Raw genomic sequence first — 10,768 nt, forward strand, 5'->3', positions numbered from 1 at the left:
GGCGTGGAGGGAAACCAACCGCCATCTTCCCCGCAGCGCCCAAATTGACAAAGCACTATCCCCCGCGGCCCGGCCCTGCAGCCAGGGCCTTTCCGGCTCTCGCGACAACCTAAGGTTGCGCCGCTAAGGCCTCTGGGAAACGGGAGGGGAGAGGAAGGAAGCGGGGATCGGGGCTGGAGGCGGGCCGAGGCCACGAGTGGAGCCTCAGGAAGCAGAAGGGGTGCGGAACGGCGCGATTGACGCCGCAAGCGAACCAATGACGAGCGAGCTATGGCAGGCCTCCAGCCAATGGACAGTGAGGCCTCACGCGGGGGGCGGGCGCTGGGGCCGAGGGTAGCTTGAGCTCGGCGGCGGCGTTGTTCAGTCAGAGCGAGAACATTCCAGAGGTGAGTCCGGTGGAGGGTCGGCGGCCCCGCGCCCCCTGCCCGGTTCTCCCCGCACCCCCGACCCCGCGGGCTGCTGGCTGGCCGGGAAGGCGCACCCCCCGACCCGCCCGCGGCTCACGGCGCCGTCTCTCCGCGCCAGGTCGCCAGGCTCCGGCGCTGACGGGTGTGGACCGCGGACGTCGCTGGGACAGCCCCTCCCCGCTGCTCGGCGGCGGCACCTGGCCCGGCCGCTCCTCGCTGCGCTCCGCCTCCGCCTCCTCGGACTCGGACTCGGGTTTCTATCGCGCCTCACTTCATCCCAGTCCCGGGCGAGCAGCGTTGGGTTTATGTCTTTATTTGACGAAAACGGTGAGTCGCGGGCGCGGCGGGCCGGGAGATGGCGGCCGCACAAGATGGCGGCGGCCGCCGCGTGACCCCGCCGCGGCGTGTGGCGCAGTTTGGGGGGGGCGGCGGGCGGGCCCGGGCCCCGGCCGCCCCCTCCCCCTCCCCGCGCGCTCCCCGGGCCGGCCTCGCCCCTTCCCCGGCCTCGCGGGAGCGCGCCGCGCGTGCCCGCCGCTCGGGCTGACTCAGGTCTCAGCTGCTGCATTTGTGAGTCATCGCGCGCTCTGGGCGGGGGCGGCCGTAGTCCCGGCGCCCCTGGGCCCGGTGTGGCTTCCCGGCTGCGCGCCCTCCGGGGACGCGCTGGGGATGGGGCCAGACGCCCGGGTCGCGCGGTAGCCATGGGGACCGGGGCGAAGGTTAACCGAGTGTTGGAATCGCCCGGAACAGGGAGGCCGGGCCGGGCGCTGCGTTTCCGGAAGTGCTGCTCTGAAGCGGGCCGTGGTGGCCGAAGCGACCATTAGGGGTGGAGGATGGTTCCCAGTTTCCCCTTAGAAATGACGGCGGACGGGGCTGTGCCTGGGCGGGTCGCTGACCCAGGCCGCGGTGGAGGCGGCGAGGGCTCGGGCTCGTTCCTAGCACTTACTGGATGGCCGCAGAGGCGAGCGCTTGACCTGCTCATGGCCCTCGGTCTGACGGGAGCCCGCGGCGGCTGACACGGCGCGGCCTGTTTTCCTACCGGGCCTTTCCCTGCCGGAGTCGCAGCCTGGTTGGAATCCGGGCCTTTGAAGTTCCCGCAGGTGTCCTGTGTTAGAGGAGAGGGGCTATTTGCATGGGATCTCAGGTGCCGCTTCAGGTAGAATTAAGCGGAAGCATAACTAGCCGGAGTGTGAAAGGAGGCGGTGATGCTAACCCGGGCGTGGGGTTGTGTTTTCTGTCTCTTCTCTTTCAGAGCTGTTGCGCAGCCATTGGTACCTGTATTGGGGAAACATAGCATACAAGCAAGAAGCTTACAGCCTCAGTGGCGAAAATTTTTTCATGTCAGAGACCGAGAACTCTTGCAGTCGTTTATGTCATCCCTTCTTCTCCAGACAGAAGATACCAAAAAGTTGCAATCAAAGATCTCTTCATCTTATTGATAAAGCCACTAATAATAAGCCAAAATGTCTGTCAACGTCAACCGCAGCGTGTCAGACCAGTTCTATCGCTACAAGATGCCCCGTCTGATTGCCAAGGTAGTGTATGCTGCTCCTCATTTTCGTTGATAGCTCTTTTTGCAGAATTTTGAAGATTCCATCTGTCAGGGGAAACTGCAGAATTAAAATTTTTTATTTCCTTTAGGTTGAGGGCAAAGGAAATGGAATCAAGACAGTTATAGTCAACATGGTTGACGTTGCCAAGGCGCTTAATCGGCCTCCAACGTGTAAGTAGAGCTTGGAAAGTAAAAAGAGAGCACATTATGGAGAGTCTTCAAAGTCTTTGAGCTGCGAAACTTGTTCTAATTGTATGCTAGTTGATTAGCTTACAAGTTAACTGAGGAACCCTGATTTATTGGTTGCCCTGAGTTTACGAAACTACCAGGAGAACACGTTTCTTTAACCCAATAATTTAAAAAGAGTGGTGGCTCAGGAGTGCAATCCCAGCACTTTGGGAGGCCAAGGCGGGTGGGCCGTGAGGTCAGCAGTTGGAGACCAGCCTGGCCAACAAAGTGAAACCCCGTCCCTACTAAAAATACTAAAATTAGTCAGGTGTGATGGCATGCCCCTGTAGTCCCAGCTACTCATGAGGCTGAGGTGGTTGAATTGCTTCAACCTGGGGAGCACAGATTGTCCTGAGACCACACCATTGCACTGGAGCCTGGGTGGCAGAGTAAGACTTCATCTCAGGAGAAAAAAAGTGGTGGTTGAGTTAGGTGACTGTATAATGATCTAAACTCTTCTTTCATTCAAATAGATCCCACCAAATATTTTGGTTGTGAGCTGGGAGCACAGACCCAGTTTGATGTTAAGAATGACCGTTACATTGTCAATGGATCTCATGAGGCGAATAAGCTGCAAGACATGTTGGATGGATTCATTAAAAAATTTGTTCTCTGTCCTGAATGTGAGAATCCGGAAACAGATCTGGTGAGTGCTTTTGTGGTGGTTGTCAAAACAAAAGCCATATACTTACTTCTGTGATCAGTTCTATAATATCACTAAGTCACCTTCCTGAGAAGACAGAGCAGATGTATTGTAAATCAAACCCAAAACCTCCAGATTTGGAGATATTTCCATTCTTTTTTTAAAGTAGGTCACTGTGTGAAAAAAGTTTATTTTATATGTGAAGCTGTGGTTTAGATGTCTTCTGATTGAATATTTGCATCTTATGGATAACTTTTTTTTTTTTTTGGCAGCATGTCAATCCAAAGAAGCAAACAATAGGTAATTCTTGTAAAGCCTGTGGTTATCGAGGCATGCTTGACACACATCATAAACTCTGCACATTCATTCTCAAAAACCCACCTGGTGAGTCTTCACGATGAACTCCTAAGATCCTAACATAACGTGACTGTAGGGAATAAAGTGGAAGGTTTTTTTGGAATAGGAATCTAAGGGAGGCCCAGCACAGTGGCTCATGCCTGTAATCCCAGCATTTGGGGAGGCCAGGAGTTCAGGACCAGCCTGGCCAACATAGTGAAACCCACCCTCTGTTACTAAAAATACAAAAATAGCCAAGCATGGTGGCACACTCCTGTGATTCCAGCTACTCAGGTGGCTGAGGCAGGAGAATCACTTGAATCTGGGAGGCAGAGGTTGCACTGAACTGGGATCGTGCTACTGTACTCCAGCCTGTGCAACAGCAAGCCTCTGTCTCAAAGTATAAGGAACTTTCAGTCTTGGCACTACATTTTACCAAATCTAAGACATCTTTCAAAAGTGTCCTTGTTAACCATTAAAGGTGAGAAACAGGCTGCCAATTAGACTGTGCCATGTCATCAGTTAAGACAGATTATCTTCATGAAGTAATGACTAAAATTTTTATGGAAACCCAGCAAAGGATCTGTGTGAAGAGGGCCCCCTTTATTAAACTTGAGCATTGCAAGCAACACTCTGTGGCAGATAATCACAGCTGTCTGACACAATTTGAGCTTGCTATAGCAAAAAAGTCTAACCTATTCAGGTGTTCTCTCTCCCATGAGATAAGCCATTATATAGACTTAAACACTGTTCCAGCTCTTGGCTAAAGCTGGGTTGAGTAAATGACCTTGTTTATGAGGGATGGCAGAGAGGGGTCCTTAGGGCCACCTTTCACTCCCTGGTTGAGGCATCATCACTTCATTTTTATCTTCCCTAGCAGTTATATCCCTAATATTTTGTGTCACTCCATTCTTAGGTTGACATTTTCATCTTATGAAATACATGATGAATTTGATCTGTGGAGCCTCTTAAGTAGCATTGTGTGTGATGTGTGGTTTTTCTGAGGGGATGCATAGTAAAATAAGGCCAGGGTTTTAAATCTTCATAATGGGCAGTGACGTAATGTAAATTATGGGGTTATATTTTTATTTCCCTTTTTCTCTATAGAGAATAGTGACAGCAGTACAGGAAAGAAAGAAAAGGAAAAGAAAAATAGAAAGGGCAAAGACAAGGAAAATGGCTCCGTATCCAGCAGTGAGACACCACCACCACCACCACCAAATGAAATTAGTCCTCCTCCACATACAGTGGTGAGTGTAGGGTTAATGGCCTAGTGGGCACTAAAGTTGTGTAAAGTATATGGCTTTTGGTTGAGGTGGACAGAAATGTTAAAACTAACTTTCAAGGTAATACACGAATACTTTGGATTCCAAGTACTGTTGGCCGTTTGAGTTAAGGGGAACCCAATTTGGTAGGAGATGAACTTGATGCCATTAACTTGACAAAATCTGAACCTTTTTCTGTGTTTATGGCCTTGCATCAAGTATCTGTTTTCATAAGCAGGAAGAAGAAGAGGATGATGATTGGGGAGAAGATACAACTGAGGAAGCTCAAAGACGTCGAATGGATGAAATCAGTGACCACGCAAAAGTTCTGACTCTCAGCGATGATTTGGAAAGAACAGTTGAGGAGCGGGTCAATATCCTGTTTGATTTTGTTAAGGTAAAACCTTTGCTGGGTCTATAAATCAGCTTCAGCCAGCCTTGGGCCTTTAGATACATGATACTTTAAACTGTGTAATTATAAAGGATTACTCTATGCATGGCTTATTTTCACTTTTTTGTTCATTCATTAAATAATCTTTGGAGGGCGGTTCCAGGCACTATATGTCAACTGCCAAATTAGGTAGGAAAAAATATGTCCTTTAGAGTAGGGACTGCCTGATACCTTGAGCCTAGCAAGTTGTGCCTGTTTCACTGAATTGTTTTCCTTATTTGCAGAAGAAGAAAGAAGAGGGTATTATTGACTCATCTGACAAAGAAATTGTTGCTGAAGCAGAAAGACTAGATGTAAAAGCCATGGGTCCTCTTGTTCTGACTGAAGTTCTTTTTAATGAGAAGATCAGAGAACAGATTAAGAAATACAGGCGCCATTTCCTACGAGTAAGTGAATTACTCTGAATTCATGAATGAGATTACAGCTATGTGGCTTTCAAGATGGTCATTTTAACCACCTTTGCTTGTCCTGTCATGCTTGAAAGTGGGGATAATTTGCTCACCTCTTCCCATCTGAAAGTGCTGCGCGTAGGGCCTTACAAACTTAATGGGGATCTTTATGCATTGACCTTTTTGAACCACTACTGAATGGGCCATGTACTTACAGAACACTCTTTTTTTTGAGACGGAGTTTCGCCCTTGTTACCCAGGCTGGAGTACAATGGCGCGATCTCAGCTCACCGCAACCTCCGCCTCCCAGGTTCAAGCAGTTCTGCCTCAGCGTCCCGAGTAGGTGGGATTACAGGCACGCGCCACCATGCCCAGCTAATTTTTTGTATTTTTAGTAGAGACGGGGTTTCACCGTGTTGACCAGGATGGTCTTGATCTGTTGACCTCGTGATCCACCCGCCTCGGCCTCCCAAAGTGCTGGGATTATAGGCTTGAGCCACCGCACCCGGCCAGAACACTCTTAAGGGAAGAAATATTTGGGTACTAGAGTTGTCAAGTTAGAACATACAAAAAAGCTTGTTAACTCCAAGGTGTCTATTTGCAGTTTTGTCACAACAACAAAAAAGCTCAACGGTACCTTCTTCATGGTTTGGAGTGTGTGGTAGCAATGCATCAAGCTCAGCTTATCTCCAAGATTCCACATATCTTGAAGGAGATGTATGATGCAGACCTTTTAGAAGAAGAGGTCATCATCAGCTGGTCGGAAAAGGTGGGGAATACATAGGTGGGCTCTTTAAGTTCACAAATGTTTGGTTGTGTGCGGGGAGTGGGTGGATGGCAGTTGATAAAAGTCTCATTCTGTCTCAGGGTGGAGTACAATGGTGTGATTTTAGCTCACTGCAGTCTCCGCCTCCTGGGTTCAAGCAGTTCTGCCTCAGCGTCCTGAGTAGCTGGGATTACAGGCACCTGCCACCATGCCCAGCTAGTTTTTGTATTTTTAGTAGAGACAGGGTTTTACCATATTGGCCAGGTTGGTGTTGAAACTTTGACCTCAGGTAATCCACTTGCTTCAGCATCCAAAGTGCAGGGAGTACAGGCATGAGCTACCACACCAGGCTGTTCACTAGTATTGAGACGGTTTTGGGATCAAGTAGTAGTGTTTAATACCTAGTCTCTATGCTATAGGTTGTGATTCCCACCATGTCTGCTTTGCAGTCATAACAAATTGGTAAGACTAATAATGGGTTTGTTGAGTACATATAGTCTGTTGAGAATTCAGACTTATGACCGAGTCTCTTCAAAGAGCTCAGTAACGGGGGTTGTATAAATAATCAAAAATTTTTAAGTTTGGGAGACTGAGGCAGGAGAATTGCTTGAACCCAGGAGGCAGCGGTAGCATTGAGCCAAAGTCGTGCCACTGCACTCCAGCCTGGGCCGCAGAGTGAGAGTGTCTCAAAAAAATTAAGTCCTCAAGAGAATTGTACCCAATTTTTTAGGCCTCTAAGAAATATGTCTCCAAAGAACTTGCCAAAGAGATTCGTGTCAAAGCAGAACCATTTATAAAATGGTTGAAGGAGGCAGAGGAAGAATCTTCCGGTGCTGAAGAAGAAGACGAAGATGAGAACATTGAGGTAAACAGCATGGGGCGGGGAGGGTGTTTCAGATTTACAAAGGTTTGTGAGGAGTGATAAAGTGGCAGTTTGGGGTAATTTCAAGTTTAAAATTTAAGATGCAATAAAATATAGCCTCCCAGTAATTTGGAAAATAGGGTGATAGAAGCCATTCCTACTCCTACACATTATAGTCTAAAAAAACTTGTAAGATACTAAGACTGGAGCCTGTGTAAGATAACCTATAGGTCTTGCATAGCAAAGCTGTTCAGAGAAGAAGAAATGGCTGCATCTAGGCAGTTGTCCTCCTTTGTGACCACAATTTATATTGATTTGTTTTATAAGCAGGTTTATCAGCTTAATGTTGAACAAAATTATTCCTTTTATCAGGTGGTGTATTCGAAGACTGCCAGTGTACCGAAAGTTGAAACCGTAAAGTCTGACAACAAGGATGACGACATTGATATTGATGCCATTTAAGGGGATGGATGCGACCTAGCTTAACAGTGTAATGCTGCAGTGTTTCCATTATCAGCCGGAAGTGCAACATGTATGTGCAGAAGCTCCAATGGCTAACATCATGCTACACTTTACACTAAAAATCTATTACTGTGAGTGGTCTGTAATTAAGCCCAATGAGACATCTAGGGAGTCCATACACATCAGTGAGCAGATGTAGTTTGCTTATTTATAGCATGTTTCTTTTTGAAAAAATTAGTGGTGGACACATTTGGATCACATTTATACAGTTATAAAAATAAAGATTTGATTTTGGTCATTCTATAGATGTTTGGCTCTGAATGACTTAGGCTGAAGTAACAGGCTCCTTTCTTAAATGTTGTGCCATCATTTCACCTGATGAGCATTCTTGGAGCCTGCTAGATATCGTTAAGTGCTGAGGCTGTTAAGAGGTCTTCAACAGAAGGTAAAGCAAACTTACTTCTAATTACCTTATTCAGCCCATTAAATATAGTACTAAAATTTTATCTGTAGTCCCTCAAATCGGCATCTGGTAATGTGCTTTGTGAGGTAGATTGATAAATGACAGTACAACATCTTACCAAGAAATAAATACAACCTGAGTGTCACGTAAGAGCAGGTTTTGAAACTTGGAGAGTTGTTTCCTTACATCCTGTACACTTGACCCAAATTGCAGTCTTTGAAATCATATGCGTTGCACATTGGATGAGCCAGGGAAATTATTACATTAACAAGCATTTTGTATGTATGTAGTTACTTTGTACTGAGAGAATTTGCTTTGGGGTGCAATTAAACAATAAACATTTTATTTGGGAGAAATGGGGAAGGATGCAGTTATTAGCAACCTAAGCATAATTTTTCGGCTTTTGCCCCTAGGGTTTAAATTACAATTCCAAAATGTTAGGCATACTATATCTTTTTCTTCAGTGTGGCGCGCGCCCCCCCCCCCCCCCCCATGGTTGTTCTTTAATGCCTTTTACATTTGGACACAGTTTACGGTTTTTAGATTTTGGTTGCTATCCTGCCAAAATAAGTATTTACTGTGTTTCAAATCTGATTCCCGCCCCCCCCCCCCCCCCCCCCCCCCCGCCGCAGAATGTCTTATTTAAAAAGAAAGGTAAAAGTATACTTCTAAGTCAGAGCCTCTATTTTGGTGTAAGACTTGGGATATTTTTTACTTCACATTGAATATAGCCAGGTACCCAAGAAGTCTGATGGCCACCTGAATGCAGGTGACAAAGATCTGACAGAGCCTATGCAGGGCTTTAGATTTGGACACACAAGAGTCAATAACTTGCCTGTGAACTCCTTGCCTGATCTAAATTCTATGGGTTCCGATTGTGTTTGAGTCATCGTCTTCAAGGTTAAGCTTGTTGACAGTTACCCCTTTCACAAAGTGCACAGTGGGAATTGAGAATCGATAGGGTTTATTTTCGAGCAGTGGCTCATGTATCATTCACCTCTTTTTTGTGACTTATCTCACAGATAATGAGACCTTAATAACAAGCGTAAAAAATTTTTCACATTGAAACGATACAAACATTTGATGTAATAAAACCTTGTTGGCTTGCTGTTTTAAGGAATTGAAACCTAGCAATCTTACTGGAGAGGCAAGAATTGGCCTCCAGCTGCCTTTGATAGATTCTAGTGCCAGTGGAGCAGGAGCCATATACCTGGAGGGAATGTGCTTTGTCACACCAAAGAGGATTTTTTTTCTGCAAACTCGATGTTGCCTAGGTTTCAAATTCTTTGCCGCAAGACCAGTTTGCTTTCATTAACTGAAATTCTAAAGGAGATACTGGTGACCTAAGCTAAGTTGCATTCGACTTAGTGTCAAGCTAATGAAGTTCTATTATAAAGCTTCTACTTTTTATGTGAGGGGAAAAGTTCAGGGCTTCTAGAACACTAAAAATTTTAGCTTAGACCAATGTTCAGTCTGGTGCCAAACTTCCAATGGAAATCAAATCCACGTAATCTGAACTTTGTTCATAGGTTATCCTAAGAGAGTAATTCTTCACTTTGCTCTATTAAACTGTCTTAAGGATTTCTTGTTTCAAACAGCTAAGTTACTTGATTAAAATAATGATAAAATTGTATTTTGTCTCTGCTTTATAATGAGATCAAAGCATTGGGATCTGCCCTGTTTTGTAGCTGTGGCTTTAGATTTGTGTTGGATGTATCTTGCAGTTACACTCGCCAGCCTCACAGCAGTTCATTTAATTGGGTCATTGACTTAGGTTTGCTAGTCTTCTGTGAACTGAGAATCTATCTCAATTTTATTTTTTGAAATATTGACAGATACTTACGGAACTCAGACTTCAAATATATCGCTCTGTAATTGTGGAAATAGTATATAGCTCTAGTTAAAAATGGGGAGGATTGCTTGTTTTTTTGGGTGGGGGGACAGTTTTGCTCTTGTTGCCCGGGCTGTAGTGCAATGGTGCATTCTTAGCTCACTGCAACCTCTGCCTTCTGGGTTCAAGTGATTCTCTTGCCTTAGCCTTCCGAGTAGCTGGGATCAGACATACGCCATCGTGCCCAGGTGATTTTTTATTTTTAGTAGAGACAGTGTTTCTCCATGTTGGTCAGGCTGTTGTCAAACTCCAAACCTCAGGTGATCCGCCCACCTTGGGATTACAGGCGTGAGCTGCTGCGCCCACGCCTGTAGAGGATTGCTTTCTAAACAAGTACGTTCTGAAGTTGACAGAGTTCAAAAATAACTAGCATGGGTCCTGAAATTTAGAGTGGGACAAAAATGTACTCTAATCCAGTGCTTCCCACTTGAGAAGGGAGGTATATCAGGATCGGGCCCCTAAACTGTTTGTTCCAGCATACTGAGCACTGTCTTTATGCCTTTGGCCTAGAGATGCCAGAAATGAAAGCTGGGCATCTGCAAAAAGCAGTTAGGTGAATTTGAACTTCTGTGTTTTGGTAGCTCAGTCAGTCCTCACAATGGTCCTGAGGCATAGGGACTGTTAAACCAAGGTCACTTGTCTAACAATAACCCAAGCCTTAATGTATTTTAAATCTCTCTGACAAGTCTGCAGACAGTCCTTACCTAACCAGCCCTTTTTGCTAATTGCCCTCAGCTTGACCTACCCGTATTGCATTCCAGAGTAACCAAAAAACGCAGTTGACCTTGTCCCTGCGTTGTCTTTTTGATGGTTCAAATTTTCAGTCTCTGGTGACTGGAAACCCAGAGCAATCTCAGTACCAGAAACAGTGTTGCACTTTTGTCTGCCCTCTCAAGGGCTCAGGGAGTCATTCAGTCATCTCTGTCCCCAGTACTCTGTACACATACTGATGCATAATGACGTTCCATAAGTGGAGTGACAGCAGATGACTTGCCAATGGTCTCATTGTAGGTTTGTGTAACACAGTAACCCTGTGAGCCTTTGATAATAGGTTGG

General features: G+C 46.1%; 1 protein-coding gene and 1 non-coding gene across 10 annotated transcripts; both read left to right on the forward strand.

The window, feature by feature from the left end:
* The first annotated feature begins 316 nt into the window (after positions 1-316).
* EIF5 (eukaryotic translation initiation factor 5) lies at positions 317-9,454 on the forward strand. 9 transcript variants are annotated; one of them, XM_035261606.3, is made up of 12 exons: positions 317-386; positions 526-734; positions 1,657-1,939; positions 2,046-2,127; positions 2,658-2,830; positions 3,100-3,211; positions 4,271-4,413; positions 4,664-4,825; positions 5,104-5,265; positions 5,873-6,037; positions 6,765-6,899; positions 7,269-9,454. In XM_035261606.3, the coding sequence occupies exons 3-12, from the start codon at positions 1,868-1,870 to the stop codon at positions 7,356-7,358; spliced, it is 1,296 nt and encodes a 431-aa protein (XP_035117497.1). In that variant the 5' UTR covers positions 317-386; positions 526-734; positions 1,657-1,867; the 3' UTR covers positions 7,359-9,454. The 9 variants fall into 9 exon arrangements, with proteins under 9 accessions (XP_035117497.1, XP_035117500.1, XP_078191938.1 ...); XM_035261609.3 differs by having other exon boundaries at positions 4,667-4,825; XM_078335812.1 differs by lacking the exon at positions 526-734.
* Positions 3,787-3,912, forward strand: LOC118145380 (small nucleolar RNA SNORA28). The gene has a single exon (XR_004730496.1). It is a non-coding gene; the product is annotated as a small nucleolar RNA SNORA28 (small nucleolar RNA).
* Positions 9,455-10,768: the final 1,314 nt, after the last annotated feature.

This window comes from Callithrix jacchus, chromosome 8 (genome assembly GCF_049354715.1).
Source record: "Callithrix jacchus isolate 240 chromosome 8, calJac240_pri, whole genome shotgun sequence".
Classification (NCBI taxonomy): domain Eukaryota; kingdom Metazoa; phylum Chordata; class Mammalia; order Primates; family Cebidae; genus Callithrix; species Callithrix jacchus.

Bases quoted from the DNA above. Each gene is read 5' to 3' on its own strand.
- EIF5 (XM_035261606.3), top strand. From the start codon at position 1,868: ATGTCTGTCAACGTCAACCGCAGCGTGTCAGACCAGTTCTATCGCTAC. The intron at 1,940-2,045 runs GTAGTGTATGCT...TATTTCCTTTAG, and splicing joins TGCCCCGTCTGATTGCCAAG to GTTGAGGGCAAAGGAAATGG. The intron at 2,831-3,099 runs GTGAGTGCTTTT...TTTTTTTGGCAG, and splicing joins AGAATCCGGAAACAGATCTG to CATGTCAATCCAAAGAAGCA.